At 47.1% G+C, this 19,334-nt stretch overlaps 1 protein-coding gene across 1 annotated transcript in view; it reads right to left on the bottom strand.

Annotated features, from left to right (window-relative positions):
• The window catches only part of PTGIS (prostaglandin I2 synthase), a 66,731-nt gene that overhangs the window by 23,724 nt on the left and 23,673 nt on the right, over window positions 1–19,334 (bottom strand). The window contains exons 4-5 of the mRNA XM_024239185.3: window positions 16,436–16,579; window positions 11,710–11,861 (exon numbers count right to left, since the gene is read on the bottom strand). Coding sequence (XP_024094953.2) covers window positions 11,710–11,861; window positions 16,436–16,579 — 296 coding nt within the window. The remainder of the gene's footprint in view (window positions 1–11,709; window positions 11,862–16,435; window positions 16,580–19,334) is intronic.

Here is a 19,334-nt window from a genome sequence, read left to right on the forward strand (position 1 = left end):
AGTGTTGCATAAGAAAGAATTTGAATTCTCGCCGGGTGCAGTGGCTTACGCCTGTAATCCCAACACTTTGGGAGGCCAAGGTGGGCAGATCACTTGAGTTCAGGAGTTTGAAGCCAGCCTGACCAACATGGTGAAACCCTGTCTCTACTAAAAATACAAAAAAGGATAAGCCGGGCATGGTGGCAGGCACCTGTAATCCCAGTTACTTGGGAGGCTGAGGCAGCAGAATCACTTGAACCCGGGAGGTGGAGGTTGCAGTGAGCTGAGATGGAGCCACTGCACTCCACCCTGGGTGACAGAGTGATACTCAAAATACAAAAGAATTTGAATTCCAAGGTTTCAGTTATCCATGGTCAACCACGGTCCAAAAATATTAAATGAAAAATTCCGGACATAAACCGTCATAAGTTTTAAATTACATGCTGTTCTGAGTAGTGTGTTGAAATCTTGTGCCATCCTGCTCTGTCCTGCCTGGCAAAAAACACAGGATAAAAATATAGCAGTGGGCTGGGTGCAGTGGCTCACGCCTATAATCCCAGCACTTGGGGAGGCCGAGACGGGCAGATCACCTGAGGTCAGGAGTTCGAGACCAGCCTGGCCAACATGGTGAAACCCCATCTCTAACAAAAATACAAAAATACAAAAATTAGCCAAGCATGGTGGTGGGCACCTGTAGTCCCAGCTACTCAGGAGGCTGGGGCAGGAGAATCACTTGAACCCAGGAGGCAGAGGTTGCAGTGAGTGGAGATTGCACCACTGCACCCCAGGCTGGACAACAGAGCAAGCAAGACTCTGTCTCAAAAAAACAAAAAAAAAATATATATAGCAGTGGTTGGATCACGGATCAAATCAGTTTACATTTGTATATCCCTTAGAGCAGTGTAGAGGACACACTAAACCTTACCCAAGAGTTATCTATTGCTGTGACATATTGTTAGCATAAAGCAAAGTGCCAGCAACCACATGTTTAGTATGCATTTGTGGAAAAAAAGAAAAATAAGAATATAGTCACACTCACTTGCACTTGTGTGAAGGAACTCTAGAAGGATCCATTCGAAACTAATAAAACTAATCAATTATGAGCAGTGGGAATTGGTGGAAGGGGGTGTGACAAGAAAAGGAAGGAGACTTACCACTGTTATTACTTAATTTTTTTCCAGCCTTACTGAGGTATAATTGACTAAGGAAAATTCTTATTTAAGTTGTACAACATGATGTTTTGATACACATATATGGTGTGAAATGATTGCTACAATCAAGCTAATTAGTATATCCGTCACCTTACATAGGTGCACGCTCACACGTGCATGCATGGTGAGAACACTTAAGATCCACTCTCTTAGCAAATTTCAAGTATACAATACATTGTATACTTGTATATTAAGTCTCCAGAACTTATTCATCTTATAACTCAAAGTTTATACCCTCAACCAACACGCCCCCATTTCCTCACCTCCTGAGCCCTGGTAACCACTGTTCTACTGTTCCTCTGAATTCAACTTTTTTAGCTCCCACATATAAATGACATAATGCAGTATTTGATTTTCTGTGTCTGGCTTATTTCACTTACAATATTGTCTTCCAAGTTCATCTATATTGTTACAGATGGCAGGATTTCTCCCTTTTTATGGCTGAATAACATTCTTTCGTGGAATTACATACACAGCAGTCCTGTCTTATCCACAGTTTCCCTTTCCAAGGTTTCCGTCACCCATGGTCAACCATGGTCCAAGAATATTAAATGAAAAACTCCAGACATAAACAATCCCTAAGTTTGAAATCGCATGCCATTCTGAGTAGCATGATGAACTCTTGTGCCATCCTGCTCCATCTTGCCTGGGACGTGAATCATCCCTCTGTCCGGTGTATCCACGCTGTAGACCACACCTGCCCATTAGTCACTTAGGAGCCACCGTCTCGGTTATCACATCAACTGTCATGGTATGGTAGTACTTGTGTTCAAGTAACCCTTATTTTGTTTTTATTACAGTATATTGTTATAATTGGTTTCATTTTATTATGTTGTTAATCTCTTACTGTGCCTCATTTATAAATTAAACTTTATCAGGCCAGGCATGGTGGCTCACGCCTGTAATCCCAGCACTTTGGAAGACCGACATGGGTGGATCACCTGAGGTTGGGAGTTCGAGGCCAGTCTGACCAACACAGAGAAATCCCATCTCTACTAAAAATACAAAATTAGCCAGGTGTGATGGTGCATGCCTGTAATCCCAGCTACTCAGGAGGCTGAGGCAGGAGAATCACTTGAACCTGGGAGGCGGAGGTTGTGGTGAGCCAAGATTGCACCATTGCACTCCAGCCTGGGAGACAAGAGCGAAACTCCATCTCAAAAAAAAAAAAAAAATTAAACTCTGTCATAGTTATGTATGTATAAGACAAAACAGTATATACAGGGTTCAGTACCACCCATGGTTCCTGGCATCCACTGGGGGTCTTGGAACATATCCCCTGAGGTTAAGGGGGGGCCATTGTACCACTGTCTCTGTATCTGTTCATCCACTGATGGACACTTAGTTTGTTTCCATGTCTCAGCTGTTGTGAATAACGCTGCAAAGAAGTGGAGGTGCAGATATCTCTTCAAAATAGTGATTTCATTTCCTTCGAATATATACCTAGAAGAGGGATTGCTGGATCATGTGGTAGCTCTATTTTTGATTTTTTAGGAACCTCCATACTGTTCTCCATGATGGCTATACCAATTTAAATTCCCACCAACAGTGTCAAAGAGTTCTCTTTTCTCACATCCTTGCCAACATTTGTCATCTTTTGACATTTCTAATGGGTGTGTGGTGGTATCTCTTTGTGATTTTGATTTGCATTTCCCCGATGAATAGCAATGTTGAACACCTTTTCATACCTGTTGCCATTTGTATGTCTTTTTGGGAAAAATGCCTATTCTGGTCCTTTGTCCATTTTGCAGTCAGGTTATTTGGATTTTTTTTTTTTTTTTTTTTTTTTTTTGAGGTGGAGTCTTGCTCTGTCACCAGGCTGGAGTGCGGTGACGCAATCTCGGCTCACTGCAACTTCCACCTCCTGGGTTAAAGCAATTCTTCTGCCTCAGCCTCCCGAGTAGCTGGGACTACAGGTGCGCACCACCACGCCCAGCTAATTTTTGTATTTTTTAGTAGAGACAGGGTTTCACCATGTTGGCCAGGATGGTCTCGATCTCTTGACTTCGTGATCTGCCCGCCTTGGCCTCCCAAAGTGTTGGGATTACAGGTGTGAGCCACCACTCCCAGCTGTTATTTGGATTTTTTGGTATTGAGCTGTATGAGTTCCTTATATATTTTGGATGTTAACCCCATATTGGGTATGTGGTTTGTAATCTACTTTATATTTTTAATGTTTAAACCACATGAAATAATTTTTAAAATAAAATAATAGAAAATCTGGGAAACCCCCCAAAAATAATTTCCAGTGAAACATCATATACTGTAGAGATTCAAGGAGTTCAGTGCATATGGGAGTGAGGAAGAGAAGATTCTGGAAAACTGAGCTTGGTGGCTCAACCTGGGGCGCTGCAGATGAGCAAAGCTGTGCTGTTAAAGGGGGAGTCTGCATAAAGCCCCCTCCTGAAATGTGGTCGTGGGAAGAAAGCAAATGTTCAAAATGGTTACAGCACATTTATACAATTCACTACAGATGTTCAACAAAAGGGATAAGGAGAAACGCAACTATTTACTTCCATTCCTAATTATTTCAATATTTAGGTTGCCCAAAAAATCAATAAAGACAAAATTTTAAAAAATCTTCCCACTTGGAAAACAGAGGCTTGCTGTCTACTTGGGATTCCGGTACAATTTGCTATTTTGTTGTTTTTTTTCTTTTGAGACAAGGTCTTGCTCTGTCACTCAGGCTGGAGTGCAGTGGTGTAGTCTGGTTCACTGCAGCCTCAACCTCCTGGGCTCAAGTGATCCTCCCACCTCAGCTTCCTGAGTAGTTGAGACTACAGGTGTGAGCCACCACAACTGGCTTATTATTATTATTATTATTATTATTATATTTTGTAGAGAGAAGATCTCTCTATATTGCCCAGGCTGGCCTCAAACTCCTGAACGAAAATGATTCTCCTGCCTTGGCCTCCCAAAGTGCTGGATTACAGGTGTGAGCCACTGTGCGCAGCCTCGTGCTGTATTTCAATGTGTGCATAAAGGCCAAGTGTTGTTCTGGGCAACAGAGTAGCCGCAAGCCCCAGGGAGTTATGGAGCATTTGAAATGGGGCTGGCTCGAATGCAGCCACGTTTAATATAGGGTAGGAGAGACACTGGATTCCAGAGTCAGCATGAGAAACAAAATGTAAAATATCTTATCAATAATTTTTAACATTGGTTACATGCTGAAATGCTAATAATATTTTAGATGTATTGGTTTAAATAAAATGTATTATTAAAATTGATTTCACTTCTATTTTTCTTTTTTAGTGTGTCTAATAGAAAATTTTAAATTACAAATGTGATTCCCATTATTTGTCTATGTACAGCACTGTTCTAGAAGGACAACACCAAACTGATAGCAATAGTTACCTGGGTATAGATTTAGAGGGAATGTGGTCAAAAGAGAATTTTCCTTTTTGTAATATTTGACTTTTTTTTAAACAAAAGTCAGGGGAGCCCAGTTAAGAGGCCCAGTGCTGTAGCAGAGTGCCTGACCTTGAACAAGTCACCTCACATCTCAGCATCTCAGTTTTCTTGCCTGTAAATTGGTATAATAAAAGTATCCACCACAGAGGGTTATAAACAGATCGAATGCGTTAACATCTAAAGCACAGAGATGCCTGACACAGACCTAATAAACAGCTATGTTATTAAATAACAAATCTTACTGAATGTTAGCAAATTATTAGCCCAAGGAGAACATGTTCATGAATTGCTTCTTTAATTAAGAAATAATAATAAATTGTGAAATACAGAGCACAAAGTTTGAAGACAGAGAGTGTTGAAATCCCAGCTCTTCTCTTTCTAGCAAGATGACCTCGGCCAAGTCACTTTGCATCTCTGAGCCTCAGTTTCCCCCACGTGTAAAATGGGGACCATCTAGCTCATAGAATGGTTAAGAGGATTCAGAAAGATCACACACAGAACACACTTGGTATCGGTAGAAGTTTGTAAAATGCTACTTGCTACATTCTCTCCATTATTACGAGGTATTTCTTATTGGTGCAATGACTCGATGCCATGAATCAGGGCTGCCAGGCCCACGGTGATTGGCAGCCCACCAATTTAAACCAGATTGGTGTATCTGGTTTAAATCCCAGAGTCCCCATGCTATGTAGCCTCGGCTGAGCCCCTGCCCATCTCTGGACCTCAGTCTCCTCATCCAAAAAATGAGGACCCAGACTTGAGTACTTCTCAAGTTTTTTCTGGGAAACCCCTCTAGGCCCTCTAGATTTGGGGGCATAGTACAGAGAGGCCTCCAGAAGAGACATGTCTTTAAAGTTTTGTTTTACCTTTGAAATGCATCAGAGTTTTGCATCAGACTCTGTGATTCTTTGATATAAGAATGCCTTTTTCTCCAAAACAATGTTCAAATAAACAGCCCCCCAAAATAATTCAGTAAAATAAATGTTCCAGACAGAAGCACTATGCTTAGCTAGGGGGTCTGTTTAACTGTCCTCTGCCCCAACTCCCTACTGTATGAGAAACACCAGACTCAATGGTCTAAGGGTCCTCAAAGGATTAACTTTCTTTTAAAATATATTTATGCTTTAAAAAGTGAAGGAAGAATAATATATGCATACAGAAAAAAATAAGAAGAAAAATAAAGAATCTAAGAGTTCAAACCCACATATTGTAAAAAATGATTTTCTCTCCACCCCTTCTCAGCCTTCCCAAAGGCAAAAATCTATACACACTCTCACATTTTAAAAAATGGCCGGGTGTGGTGGCTCACATCTGTAATCCTAGCACTTTGGGAGGCTGAAGCAGGCAGATCACTTGAGGTCAGGAGTTCGAGACCAGCCTGGCCAACATGATGAAACCCCAGCTCTACTAAAAAAGTACAAAAACATTATCCCGATGTGGTGGTACATGCCTGTAATCCCAGATACTAGGGAGGCTGAGGCAGGAGAATTGCTTGAACCTGGGAGGCAGAGGTTGCAGTGAGCTGAGATTGTGCCACTGCACTCCAACCTGGGCAACAGAGCAAGACTCCGTCTCAAAAACAAAAACAAAAACATATATATATGTGTATATATAGTGACATAGTATATGCTCTGCCTGCAGCTTGCTCTTTTTTGTAACAGTAGATTTCATTCACTACCAGTATGTCCCACTCTGTTTTAGATGCATAGATGGCCTTTAGATAAATGCATAATTTATTTAATCAGCCCTTACTGACAGACTTTAAATTGTTTCTAGCATTTGCAATTATAAGCAATGTGACAATATGTTTGTGTATCTGTAGACATGTGCAAGCATTTCTGTAGGATAAATTGCTAGAAGTGGAAGTACAGGATCAAAAGAATGTGCATTTTATTTTATGTTTCAGCAGGTTCTGCCAAAAGAGGCTGCAATGCTTCAAGCACCCCACAGTAAGGTTCGGGGGCTGCTTTGCCCACATGCCTCTGGTCCCAATTAAGATGAGAAATTGCCATCCCACATTGCCACCTGCTGCTCATATTGAGAAATGCATCCTTCCTATAGCCAGCCCAGGGCTGCTCCCAGAGTGATGTGGGGAGTTCCTCTGCGACTAACCAGAATCTGTATGGAGGAAACGGTAATGGAGAAACCCGATTTTTCCTGGGGAAGCAGTCAGTGCTAGGATGTGGCAGGTGCTTTATGCACAGGATTTTGCAGCCAGACAGACCAAGTTTCTACCTACCAGCTGCATATCTATGACAAACGATCTCACCTCTTTGAGCCTCAGTTTTCTTATCTGCAACATGGGTATGTTAATAACAACCTTCCAGCATGGATGGCAAGATTCAATAAGATCAAGTGAGTTCCTCTAAAAAGATAATAAAGGACACAAACAGCCGGCTCATAAAGAGGAAATGCAAATGGCTACTGAAACACAAAAAAATACAAAAATTAGCCAGGCGCAGTGGCACGTGCCTGTAGTCCCAGCTACTTGGGAGGCTGAGTTGGGAGGATCGCTTGAGCCTAGGAGGTCAAGGTTGCAGCGAGCCGAGATCTCGCCACTGCACTCCAGTCTGGGCGACAGAGCAAGACCTTGTTTCAAAACAACAACAGCAACAACAACAACACACACACACACACACACACACACACACACACGCACACACAGATGTTTCATCACAGTAGTCAGGGATATGCCACATACAGCCAGATGTCCTTTTTTCCATCAGATTGGCAATTATTTAAAGGCTGATAACTGCATGTTGGCAAGGTTGTGTTAACATGCAAACTAAAATAATAAGTTACCCACCTCTGCCCATTAGATTAGCAAACAAATGGAAAGACTGATGGCATCTGGTGGAGCAGATTTCTTCCGTTTAGGTAGACGGATGAATTGCTCTCTCGTTTTGGAAATGATGTGGCAGAAAGAGATAAAAATTGTAATGTATAGGGCCTTTGACCTGGCAAAACCATTTCTAAGAAATGGGCAGAGAGAAATGAAATAACCAGATGGTAGAACAGATACAAGTACAATGAAATGGTATAAAAGCAAAAAGAAAGAAAGACAGAATATTGACATCTATCAGAGGGAAATGGCTAACTACTGAAACAGCCATGTGAGGGCTAAAAAAAGTCTTGGTTTTTTGTTTTTGTTTTTGTTTTGAGACGGAGTCTCACTCTGTTGCCCAGGCTGGAGTGCAGTGGCGGATCTTGACTCACTGTAACCTCCATCTGCCAGGCTCAAGTGATCCTCCCACCTCAGCCTCCCAAGTAGCTGGGATTACAGACGCACGCCAGCATGCCCAGCTAATTTTTTGTATTTTTGGTAGAGATGGGGTTTCACCATGTTGGCCAGGCTGGTCGCAAACTCCTGACCTCAAGTGATCTACCTGTTTTGGCTTCCCAAAGTGCTGGGATTACAGGCATGAGCCACCGTGCTCGGCCAGATGTCTTGTATTTTTAATGTTAACTTCATATCCTTCTACTTTGCTGGATTCATTTGTTGCTGGAGTTTGTTTTATTATTGATTTTCTGGGGTTCTCCAGGTACAATATCAGATCATCTGCAAATAGGAATAGTTTTACTTCTTCTTTACCCATTCTGATGTCTATAATTGGTTTCTCTTGTTTAATTGCATCAGCTAATATTTCTAAAATATGTTTATATCAACAGAGAAGAATGTACAGCTATATTGTTAAGTTAAAAACACGTTGCAAATAACAGATACAATTTTTCTTTGTAAACACAGAGACACTGTAGATGTGCATATTCGTCTCTAGCTGTGAAAACATACAAAATACCGTGAAGGGGTAATACCATCATGCTAACATTGGTTTCACAGGAAGCTGGGCTTGGAAGAAGGGGTATTATATTTTAGACAACCTGTAACTCTGAATTCTTAACCACAAGATTATGTTTCTCTCATAATGTAAACAAAATCGATAATGTGTTAAAGTTTGACTCTTAAAAATATATAAGCAAAAGGAAATGGGCGATGAAGTGTTTGAGCATTGACTATGACAATGCTTAACCTTGTATCTAGCACATCGTAAGTGCTCAGCAAACAGTGCTTTTTGTTTTTCTTTTCTTTTTTTTTGACAGAGTCTCGCTCTGTCGCCCAGGCTGGAGTGCAGTGGCACAATCTCGGCTCAGTGCAACCTCCGCCCGCAGGGTTCTAGCAATTCTCTCACCTCAGCTTCCCGGGTAGCTGAGATTACAGGTGCCCGCCACCACGCCCGGCTAATTTTTTTGTATTTTTAGTACAGACAGGCTTTCGCCTTGTTGGCCAGGCTGGTCTTGAACTCCTGACCTCAGGTGATCCACCCGCCACGGCCTCCCAAAGTGCTGGGATTACAGGCATGAGCCACCACACCCGGCCACAGTGCTTTTTCTTGTTACCTCAGCCAATTCTAACAGCTGCCCTCTAGGAAGATCCTGCCGTTCCCCGCATTTTACAGATGAGATCGCTGAGGCACAGAGAGAACACACAGATGCAGGGAGGGGGAGCTGGTAAAGCTCTTCAAGCCCTCAGAGCCCAGACTCTGTCTTAGCCACTCCCCTCCACAGTCCCTCCAGAGAAAGGAACTGGGGCAAGTAGAAGTAACTTGCTCCGAGTCACCAGCAAGGAAGCAGCAGCGCAGGAATTCGAATCCAGGCCTCTGCTGCAAGTCTCTGAGCCCAGCACACACAGCACTTCCCAACCTTCTCAGGACACTTGTCAGACATGCGGTTTTCCAGGCTGTCCCCTGGAGATCTGGATTCCTATGGACCTGGATGGGGCTGAGGGACCTATGTTATGAAGAAGAGCCTGAGAGGATTCTGCTCATCAGGGAAGTTGGGGGCACATGGCCCAGGGAATGGCGCCGCCCAGTGGTTCCTACGGCCCCTGCACACGGAATCAGCCAGGACACCCTATCAACACTGAGTACGCTCTGCAGCCACAAAAACAGATGAGGTAGATTTTTACAAATCGATGTGGAAATACTGTAGACAGGGAGTTGAGTGAAAGCTGTAAGCGGTAGAACAATTCTTCTAGTGTGATATATCTAAGTTATAAAAGTACAGGCCAGGCAGGGCGTGGTGGCTCATGCCTGTAATCCCAACACTTTGGGAGGCCGAGGCAGGCAGATCTCTTGAGGTCAGGAGTTTAAGACCAGCCTGGCCAAGATGGTGAAATGCCATCTCTACTAAAAATACAAAAAATAGCCAGGCGTGGTGGTGCGTGCCTGTAATCCCAGCTACTCAGGAGGCTGAGGCAGAAGAGTTGCTTGACCCTGGGAAGCAGAGGTTGCAGTGAGCCAAGATTGTGCCACTGCATTCCAGCCTGGGCAACAGGGCAAGACTCTGTCTCAAAAAACAAAACAAAACAAAAACCAGGCCAACAGCTAAGAGAAATGCACTTGTGCACGGAAAGACATGTACAAGAATGTTCACAACAACCTCTTCCTAACAGCTCCAAACTGGAGACTACTCAAATGTCTATCAACCAGGAATGGATAAACAAATTGTGGTATATTTCTTTAATGAAATACTACACAGCAATAAAAAGAACAAGCTGTTGGCCAGGCACAGTGGCTCATGTCTGTAATCCCAACACTTTGGGAGACCAAGGTGGGAGGATTGCTTGAGCCCAGGAGTTGGAGACCAGTCTGGGAAACATAGTGAGACCTCATCTCTACAAAAAAATTAAAAAATTAGCCAGGTCTAGTGGCACATGCCTGTAGTCCCAGCTACTCAAGAAGCTGAAGTGGAAGGATCACTTGATCCCAGGAGATTGAGGCTGCAGTGAGCTGAGATTGCACCACTGGACTCCAGCCTGGGTGACAGAGTGAGACCCTGGTTCAGAAAAAAAGAAAAAAAGGCATGCTGGCTCACTCCCATAATCTCAGCACTTTGGGAGGCCAAGGCAGGAGGATTGCTTGAGCCCAGGATAGGTAACATAGCAAGACCCCATCTCAAAAAAATTGTTTTTAAGACAAAAAACAAAAAATAAATAAAAACTGGACTATTGATCCACACAACAACCTGGATGAATCTCCCAACATTAAGTTGAGTGAAAGAAGCCAGGCATAAAAGGGCATATACTGTGTGATTCCATTTCTAGGAAGTTGAAGAACAGGCAAAACTAATTGGGGGTAAAAGAAACCAGTACAGTGGCTACCTCGGGGGGTGAATACTGGCTGGGAAAGAGCATAAAATGTTTAGATCTACTTCTCAGTGCATTTATTTATTTATTTGAGACAGAGTCTGGCTCTGTCACTCAGGCTGGAGTGCAGTGGCGTGATCGTAGCTCACTGCAACCTCCAACTCCCAGGTCCAAGCTATTCTCCTTCCTCAGCTTCCCAAGTAGCTGGGAATGCAGGCACCCGCCACCATGCCTGGCTAATTTTTGTATTTTTAGTAGAGATGGGGTTTCACCATGTTGACCAGGCTGATCACGAACTCCTGACCTCAAGTGATCTGCCCACCTCAGCCTCCCAAAGTGCTGGGATTACAGGTGTGAGCCACCGCACCTGGCCTCTCAGTGCATTTAGATGTGTGTGCTTTCCTGTATATAAATTATACCTCAGGAAAAAAACAAGAAGTTAAAAGCTTGAAAAATAAGAAAACAATAAAAATAACACACAACTGTGTGTCTGTTTAGAGAAAGCACTCCCAGGATGTACTCCAAGCTAGTAATGGTAGTTGCCTCTGTAGAGGGAAGTGGTGGGCTGAGGCTGGGGAGAAAGTGGAGCACTCTTTTATTCTTCCCTGTAAATTATTCTATATGGCTTGAATTTTTTATAATCAGCACGAACTACTTGTAAAAACTTTTAAAGCAACTCAAACCTTAAAACAAAAAAAGGAACACACACACACACACACACAGATTCTCAGGCCCCACTCTAAATGTGCTGAATCAGAATTTCCACCAGGAATCCAAGCTCTGGTCAAAGCCTTGGCTCCCCACCACTGCGCTCTTGCATACCCCCAGTGACGGGGATCTTACTTCCTCCCAGGGCGTTGGATGTCCTTCCGCCTGGGTTGCCTGTAGTCCCCCACCTTGAGTTGGGCTCCTCCTCTGGGTCTTTCCATCCTCCCCTCCACCCACTGGGGCCCCCATGGTGCTTACCCACTGACAGGGAGCCACGGGCCAGTTTGGGGAGCAGCCGGTCGAGCTGGCGAAAGGTGTGGAAGACATCAGCTGAGTGGACGCGGTCCTGGGCCTGGCTTTGATGGGTGCGTGGCAGCGCCTCAATTCCGTAAAGAGTCAGGTAGCCGGCTCTGGGGGAGGCAGACAGAGGGTCAGGAGTCCTCCTGGGACACTCACACATGGCCACAGCTACTCACAGAAGCTTCATTCATACACCCAGTGAGCACCTACTAATCCTACTGAGCGCTAAAGACCATTCTGGGCACTGAACAGTCAGCAGTGAAAAAAACAAAAATCCCTGTCCTCAAGGAGCTGACCTCTCAGCACAGGGAGACAGACAACAGATGAGAGGATGAGTAAAACGAGTAATGTGCTAGTTGGTGCCCTGCGGCACTGTCAGACACAAAGCTGGGTAGCAGGAGGGGAGGGCGGGGGCTGTGGTGTCAGGTGCCAGGTGAGGGAGGGGCTGGCATTAAGCTGACCCCTGAAGGCTGAGAAGGAGCCAGCCATGGGCAGAGCAGAGGGAGGGGTCGGAAGCAAAGCAAGCACCAGGTGCGATGTCCTGGGGCAGGAGGGAGCCTGGTGCTGGGGAGCAGCAAGGAGGCTGATGAGGCTGCAGCAGAAAGCTCAAGGGGACGGTGCTGAGATAGGGGCACAGACAAGGGGAGGAGATGCCTGCTCCCAGGGAGGGATTCAGGGAAGACTTCCTAGAGAAGGGAGGGTCTGAGCTGAGATCTGCAGGATGATCGGGGGAAGCAGAAGAGGAACGTGTTCGGCAACAGGCACAGCCTGTGCAAAGGCCCAGAGCTGAGAGTGCAACCGTGCCTGGTGGGAGAGGTGCCAGCTGTGGCTGGTGCAGGCACTGGAGCGGAGGTGTGAGGCAGAGTGTGGGAGGGCCTGGGGCTGTCAGGGATGGCCACGCAGGGCGGGCATTTGCAGCAGTGAGAAGGTTGTGCTTGACCTGAGGGGCTCTGGGAGGCCCGAGAAGGAGGTCAGGGCCTGGTCAGGAGTGAAAAAGGGTAAGACATGGGAGCTAGCATGTGCTCTCACTGAGGCACACTTATGCACACGCACACACACAGGACCACGCTCAGAGGATTCGCCGTTACCTCCAGCCCCCTTTGGCTGCCCCAGGAGTCCAGCCCCAGCCCAGCCTGCTGACCTCAGTCTTGGGAGGGAAACTGCAGGTTTTCATTTTGTCCTCAAGGTGAGTACGGCTGGGGCCTCAGCAGAGAGTCACAACAGAGAGATGCAACCAAAGCCCGGGGGCCTCACCCTCTCACCCTCCCCTTGAGCTCCTGGGTCCCTGTGCAGACAAAGACCAGAGACCAGGATCTCTCAGGGGAGGGGTTTTCCCAGATGAAGAGAGAATGGAAGCAGGAATGAGGGTGGGTGGGGGCCGAAAGAGGCCTGCGTGGTCCCTGCTCTGTCCCTCACCTGCACAGCAGTGGCAGAAGTTGTAAAGGTGCAGCCCACACACTGTATTCGGTCCGCAAATGTGTTTTATCAAGGGAGTTCCTAAAAACAAACTAAACCTTCCTTCAAACATTTGGGGAAACTCACATAAAATCTGGATTTCCTGCTCATCTCATCTTGAAAAAGGAATCTGGCTGACCTGCGGTCCCACCTGGAAACCCAGCAGGAGCAGAGTTGCAGCCGCCCCTTTTAGACAGACACCTGCTTGCCAGGCCACCGCGGTACTCCCAAGGCCCTGTGGTCTTGGTGACACTGCAGTTGACACTGGTCATCATTTATCATCACACTTGCACTGTTGTTTTTTGCTAACTCAGAGAACCATTTCCCGGTACATATATTTCTACAAAAACAGGCAATGAAAAATAAACCGAAAAAGTAAACCGGCCGGGAGAGGTGGCTCACGCCTGTAATCCTAGCACTTTGTGACGCCGAGGTAGGTATATCACCTGAGGTCAGGAGTTCGAGACCAGCTTGGCCAACATGGTGAAACCCCCTCTCTACTAAAAATACAAAAATTAGCTGGGCGTGGTGGCAGGCACCTGAGTCCCAGCTACCCAGGAGGCTGAGGCGAGAGAATCGCTTGAATCTGGGAGGCGGAGGTTGCAGCGAGCAGAGATCGCGCCATTATTGCACTCCAGCCTGGGCGAAAGAGCAAAACTTCGTCTTTAAAATGAAATAAAGTAAAATGAAGGAAAAGAAAACAAAAAGAAAAAATAAACCCAGAAGACCACAAGGTTTTGCTCTGTGGAAGTGAAGCCAGCAGCTCCATATCAAAACAGCACGGCTGAAGACAGGATAATCCCATATGTAAATACACACACGACCCACAGGCAGCGCTAGAGCCACAAAGAAAAATAAAGCTGAACCAAGCTGGGTCACCGGAGGGAGCCATCACGAAAATGGGACTCAAGAAAGACCTCTCTGAGCAGGTGGTGCTCGCGATAAGGCTTGAAGGAAGTGGGGTGGGAGCCACGCAGACATGTGGGGAACAGCATTGCCAGGCAAGGGAACAGAAACAGCAAAGGCCACAAAGAGAGAGCGTGCCTGACCTGCTCAAGCGGCAGCAGAGAGGTAGGCGGGAGAAGGGGAGGCCAGGGCTACAAGGTGAGGACAGAGGAGAACTTTGGGTGTGACTCAGTGAGGCCAGGGCCAACACAGGCCAGGCTGGTGGGTGTAAGAGGTGGCACCTCACAGTTCAGGCTGCCTGAACCGGCACCCCTTTCACCTCTGTGTCCCTGCCATCCAACTCACCCATTCTCTTTCTATTTCAGGGGCTGCTGATGGCAGTGGAAAGGCCTACAGCTGCCAAGCCAGGGGGCAGGAGCTCCAGCCCAGGCCTCAGGCCCTAAAGACACAGTTACCGGTTTATAGGTATGGATTTACATCTGATTCCCCCCTGAGCTGATTCCCCCGTGCCTGCCGCCGTACCATCGAGCCTAGCCAGACCCAGCTGCCCCCCAGGCTGCCTCCCCCCAGCCTACCTCTCTCTGACTTCTTTGTCTGCACAGGGACCCAGGAGCCAGGAGACCTGGGAGGATCCCTACTGTGAACTTGCTGGGTGGTTTCAGCTGCCCTTCTCTGGACCTCAGTCCCCATCATACAATGACAGGGTGGACCAGACCAGCATCACCCACGCCAATTACAGCCCTTGACACTGTTTGCACCACCCCAGGGCGAAACAAAAATAATGGGGACTGTTCGTGTGCAGAGGGCTGTGGCTGAGAGTGCAGACTCTGCGGCCAGCCCTGTCCTGACCCCAACACAGGCCTCTGGGCAAATGACTCAGGCTCTCCAGGTCTCAGTTTTCTCATCTGTCAAATGGAATATGTAAAGTCCTAGCCTCCTAGAGCGATTATGAGCATTAAAAGAGCCGAGACACACCGAGTGTACACATATGCACACACGTCATAAATGTACCCACATACCCATATGTGTCAACGAATGACTGCCCTTTATCCTAGAACCATGTTGTTCTAATTTCTTGGAGAGGTTGAAATGTCATTTTTAAAATTTAATTTAAATTAAATTAAATTCTGGTTGGTTAAGAGCACCATTAAAAATCAGGGAGCTGTCCTTAACACCACTCTATCCCTCTCGCTCATGCCCACGCTCCCCCATCCCCACCGCTGCCCCAGTCAAATCTTCCGGCAGAGCCAGTGAACTCTATCTCCAAAAGCTACCCAAACTCTCACCACCTCCCTGGGCCACCACCATTCTCTCACCTTGGTGACACCTGGCTGCCTCCTGCTGGGTCCTCCTGCCTTCCGCTCCACCCCTCCTTACCCCTACAGTCCATCCTCCATCCAGCAGCCAGAGGGGGCTTTCAAACTAAGTTAGATCATGTCCTGCCCCTGTGCAAACCCCTGATGTCACCCGATCTTACTCGGCATAATTTCCAAAGCCTTTCCTGACCTCCCGACTGCCTGAGGCCTGCTTCTGCCCACTTCTCTGACCTCCTGTCTGCCTTCCGTCCTTGGCTCTTTATGCTGTAGCCACACTGGCTCTCTCTCTGAGCCTCCTCCCGCCTCTGGGCCTTTGCACCTGCTGTTTCCCCTGCCTAGAGTCTCGGCTTGGTGGGCACTTTGCAGTTAGGTCTTGGCTCAGAAGCCAGACCCCCAGAGCGTGACCCTGCCTCGTTAGTCGGCCTAAGAAAGCCCCCCAGATGCTGTCACCCCACCCGTGGATCTCTGTCATCGTGTTTATCACTCTCCGACATAACTCAATTCGGCCTCCCCCACTGGAGTGTCAGCCGTGTGAATCTGGGGACTTTCATTTGTCCTGTTCCCTGCTGTATCCCCAGAGCCTGGATTAGTGCCCGGCACTGCTGAAGAAAGGAACGTTCGGTCGTGCAGTTTTTAACATACAAGACCGGATAAAAGGTTAAGGTCCCAAGTTGATCTCCCAAACATTTTGTTTTCTGTTCTGTGAAATCCCAAAGTCTGGAAGCCACAGGACAAGATGACCTCTGAAGTCTTGCTCTGTGACTTCCTCTCTGAATGACCTGTAAGGTCCCATTTCCAGCCAGTGTCTCCTTTTACACTTCATGAGCTAGGTCAGGCGAGCACCCGGGGCCCTGGTGCATGGCGTCTTTCCTACAGTCTTTGCTTTGGGCGTCTCAAATTACTTCCCCCACCCACAGAGTCCTCACGGTTCCCTTGGCCACTGCTCATGGCTGACACAGGTCAAAGTGCCGGGCCCCAGCAGGAGGGTGGGGGCTGCACAGCCTCACCTGAGCAGGAAGCTGTAGGAGAAGTCGAGGAGACCCATCTCGTGCCAGCCACTGCCTGCTTCCGTAGCATCGCCCAACAGCACTGTGTGGAGGTTGGTATACATGGCTTCTGTGAGCGCCTGGAGCTCTCTGTGGAGGAGAGTCCTGAGGCAGGAAACAAACGCATGAAAATTTGGCTTCCAAAGGGAAATACACACCTACAGACACCTCCCTCCCCAAACCTAAGGGTCCCAGAGCTCAAGTTCCCCATTGGCAAAGAGGTCCTGCAGAAGAGTAGCTTAAATAAGAGGATATTATTATGACTGTCATCATCAACAATAGTTCCCATCTGTTGTACTGAGCATAATGATTTCATTTCATCTTCAGACAAACCTGGGAATAAGAGTTACTATTATGACACCCATTTTACAGATGGAGAAACTCAGGAACAGAGAGGAAAGTGACTTGCCCAAGGTCACACAGCCAGTAGGTGATATAAGCGGGACTGAAATCCTGGTCTGCCCAACTCCAGAGTCTGAATTCTTAACCAGGAGAGTCTGTCCCTCCCCAGGGCACACAGCTTGGATAAGGGACTCATAGCGTTCTGGAAGAGAAGGAACTGAAAAGCAACTCATCTCTCCCTGAAATCTAAAGATAGGAAGATCTGTTGGAATAGTTGTGGTCTTCCCTGACTCAGGACTGCTAATAAGATGTGACCCTCGCCAGGCATGGTGGCTCCCACCTGTAATCCCAGCACTCTGGGAGGCCAAGGTGGGAGAATCGCTTGAGTCCATGAGTTCAAGACCAGCCTGGGCAACATAGTGAGACTCCATCTCAACAAAAAATAAAATATTAGCCAGGGGTGGTGGCTCGCACCTGTAGTCTTAGCTGCTGGAGAAACTGAGGTGGGAGGATCACCTGAGTCTAAGAGTTCAAGACCCGCCTGGGCAACATAGTGAGACTCTGCCTTTACAAAAATAGAATAAATACACAAAGAATCACTAGCCAGATGTCTAGCAGGCGCCTGTAGTCCCAGCTACTCAGGAGGCTGAGGTGGGGAAGACTGCTTGAGCCCAGGAGTTCGAAGCTGCAGTGAGCTATGATCACACCACTGCACTCCAGCCTAGGCAACAGAGTGAGACTCTGTCTCTTAAAAAAAGAAAAAAAAAAAAAAAAAAAAAAGACATGACCTCACATGAGAGTGACACAAGGAAAAAGGGATGTGGGCTGGAGACCTGGTCTCATCATGTGGACCTGCACAGAGTGAGGAGAGGCCCCATCTGGGAAAGTGTGGCAGAAGCTGGAAGCTCCCCTATACTGAGCCTCCATGATATGGAGTCTACATTGAGCCATGACTGAGGATATGATTAGAAGCCAAGAAAGGGGTATCTTGCATCTAAGTCTAAGGCCCCTCTGCTCCTTGTGTAGGATCTGGACCAAAAAGGATCTCCCTACAGCAAGTAAACTGGGGTATCCATGGGCGGTGCACAGCCCATGTTCAACAGCAACACCTAGTGGCAGCAACAAGAACAGTGGGAGAGTGCCAATCAGGGCCCTGATCTGTCATGCCTGCTGTTTGGGAAGTAGGATGGACACCTTTAGACTGAGTAAGCCAGAAGTGCCTGGGTAATCCATCAGGGCAGGGTTTGCACAGGGCATCCATGAACTCCTGGGTGTGAAAAGGTTTGGGATGTTCAAGTTGGAACATAGTGGGAAAAATGACAGACATGACTCATGACTCATGTATGACAATGCATGTGAAGGGTTCTGCATGGTGCCTGGCACATCGTAAGTGCTCAATATATGGGATCTGGCCTTCAATGGACCCTGACCCAGTTGTTCTCCCCACCCTACTCCAAGCGCTGGTCCTCAGCAGAGACAAGCCCTCAACAGATGTGGCTGCTGTGCCCAGAAGACGTCATGCCAGCTTGTAAGAAATCCAGAAAATCCCTGAGGCAAACACTGGAGGAAACTGGGATCCTCCCTGGGTAGCAGGGGCAGATTCAGTGAGCTGTGGATTCCTATTGCTAATGGGACCCCCAGGGTCCCCCTGGAATGTCAGGACCCAGGACACTCAGGCTCCAAGCAGCTGTCCCCAGGCCAAGGTTCAGAGCAGGCATCACGTCTCATCAACATCCACTTCATCATGCTGGCCTTGCTTCAGCCTTAACTATCTTGTAAAACACAGTTTCCTAGATGCTCTTCCTGACCTCCAGAGGGTATTCCTCTTGGAGACAGATCACTGAACATCGCCATTGGACTGTGCAAACTCTGCAGGGGCAGACACAGGGTCTTATCTGCCTTAGTATCTTAGATGAAGGAGAATGGGCTGTGAAGTCAGCGGACCTGGGTTCAAATCCCAGTCCTGCCACTTACTAGCAGTAGACTTTGAGCGAGTCACTTCACATCTTTGAGCCTCAGTGTCCTCATCTGTAAAATAAAGATAAAAATGCCCACCTCTTTAGGCTAATGCATAGATATGAAAGTGAGCCTATCAGACAACTGGCCTATAATAGCTGCCTTCAAATGGTGGTTGGCATTGTTCTGCACAACCTACATCCAGGGCAATGACCAGGGTACAATGGGTTCTCAGATGTCTGCTGAATGAATGTAGAGCAAACATGTTCATCTGTTCTCTTACTGATATGATGACTTTATATGTGGCTGGGCATGGTGGCTCATGCCTGTAATCCCAGCACTTTGGGAAGCTGAGGCGGGCAGACCACCTGAGGTCAGGAGTTCGAGACCTGCCTGGACAACATGATGAAATCCTGTCTCTACTAAAAATACAAAAATTAGCCAGGTGTGGTGGCACATGCCTGTAATCCCAGCTACCTGGGAGGCTGAGGCAGGAGAATCGCTTGAACCCGGGAGGCGGAGGCTACAGTGAGCCAAGATTATGCCACTGCAATCCAGCCTG

The sequence above is a fragment of the Pongo abelii genome, chromosome 21 (assembly GCF_028885655.2).
Source record: "Pongo abelii isolate AG06213 chromosome 21, NHGRI_mPonAbe1-v2.0_pri, whole genome shotgun sequence".
Taxonomy (NCBI): domain Eukaryota; kingdom Metazoa; phylum Chordata; class Mammalia; order Primates; family Hominidae; genus Pongo; species Pongo abelii.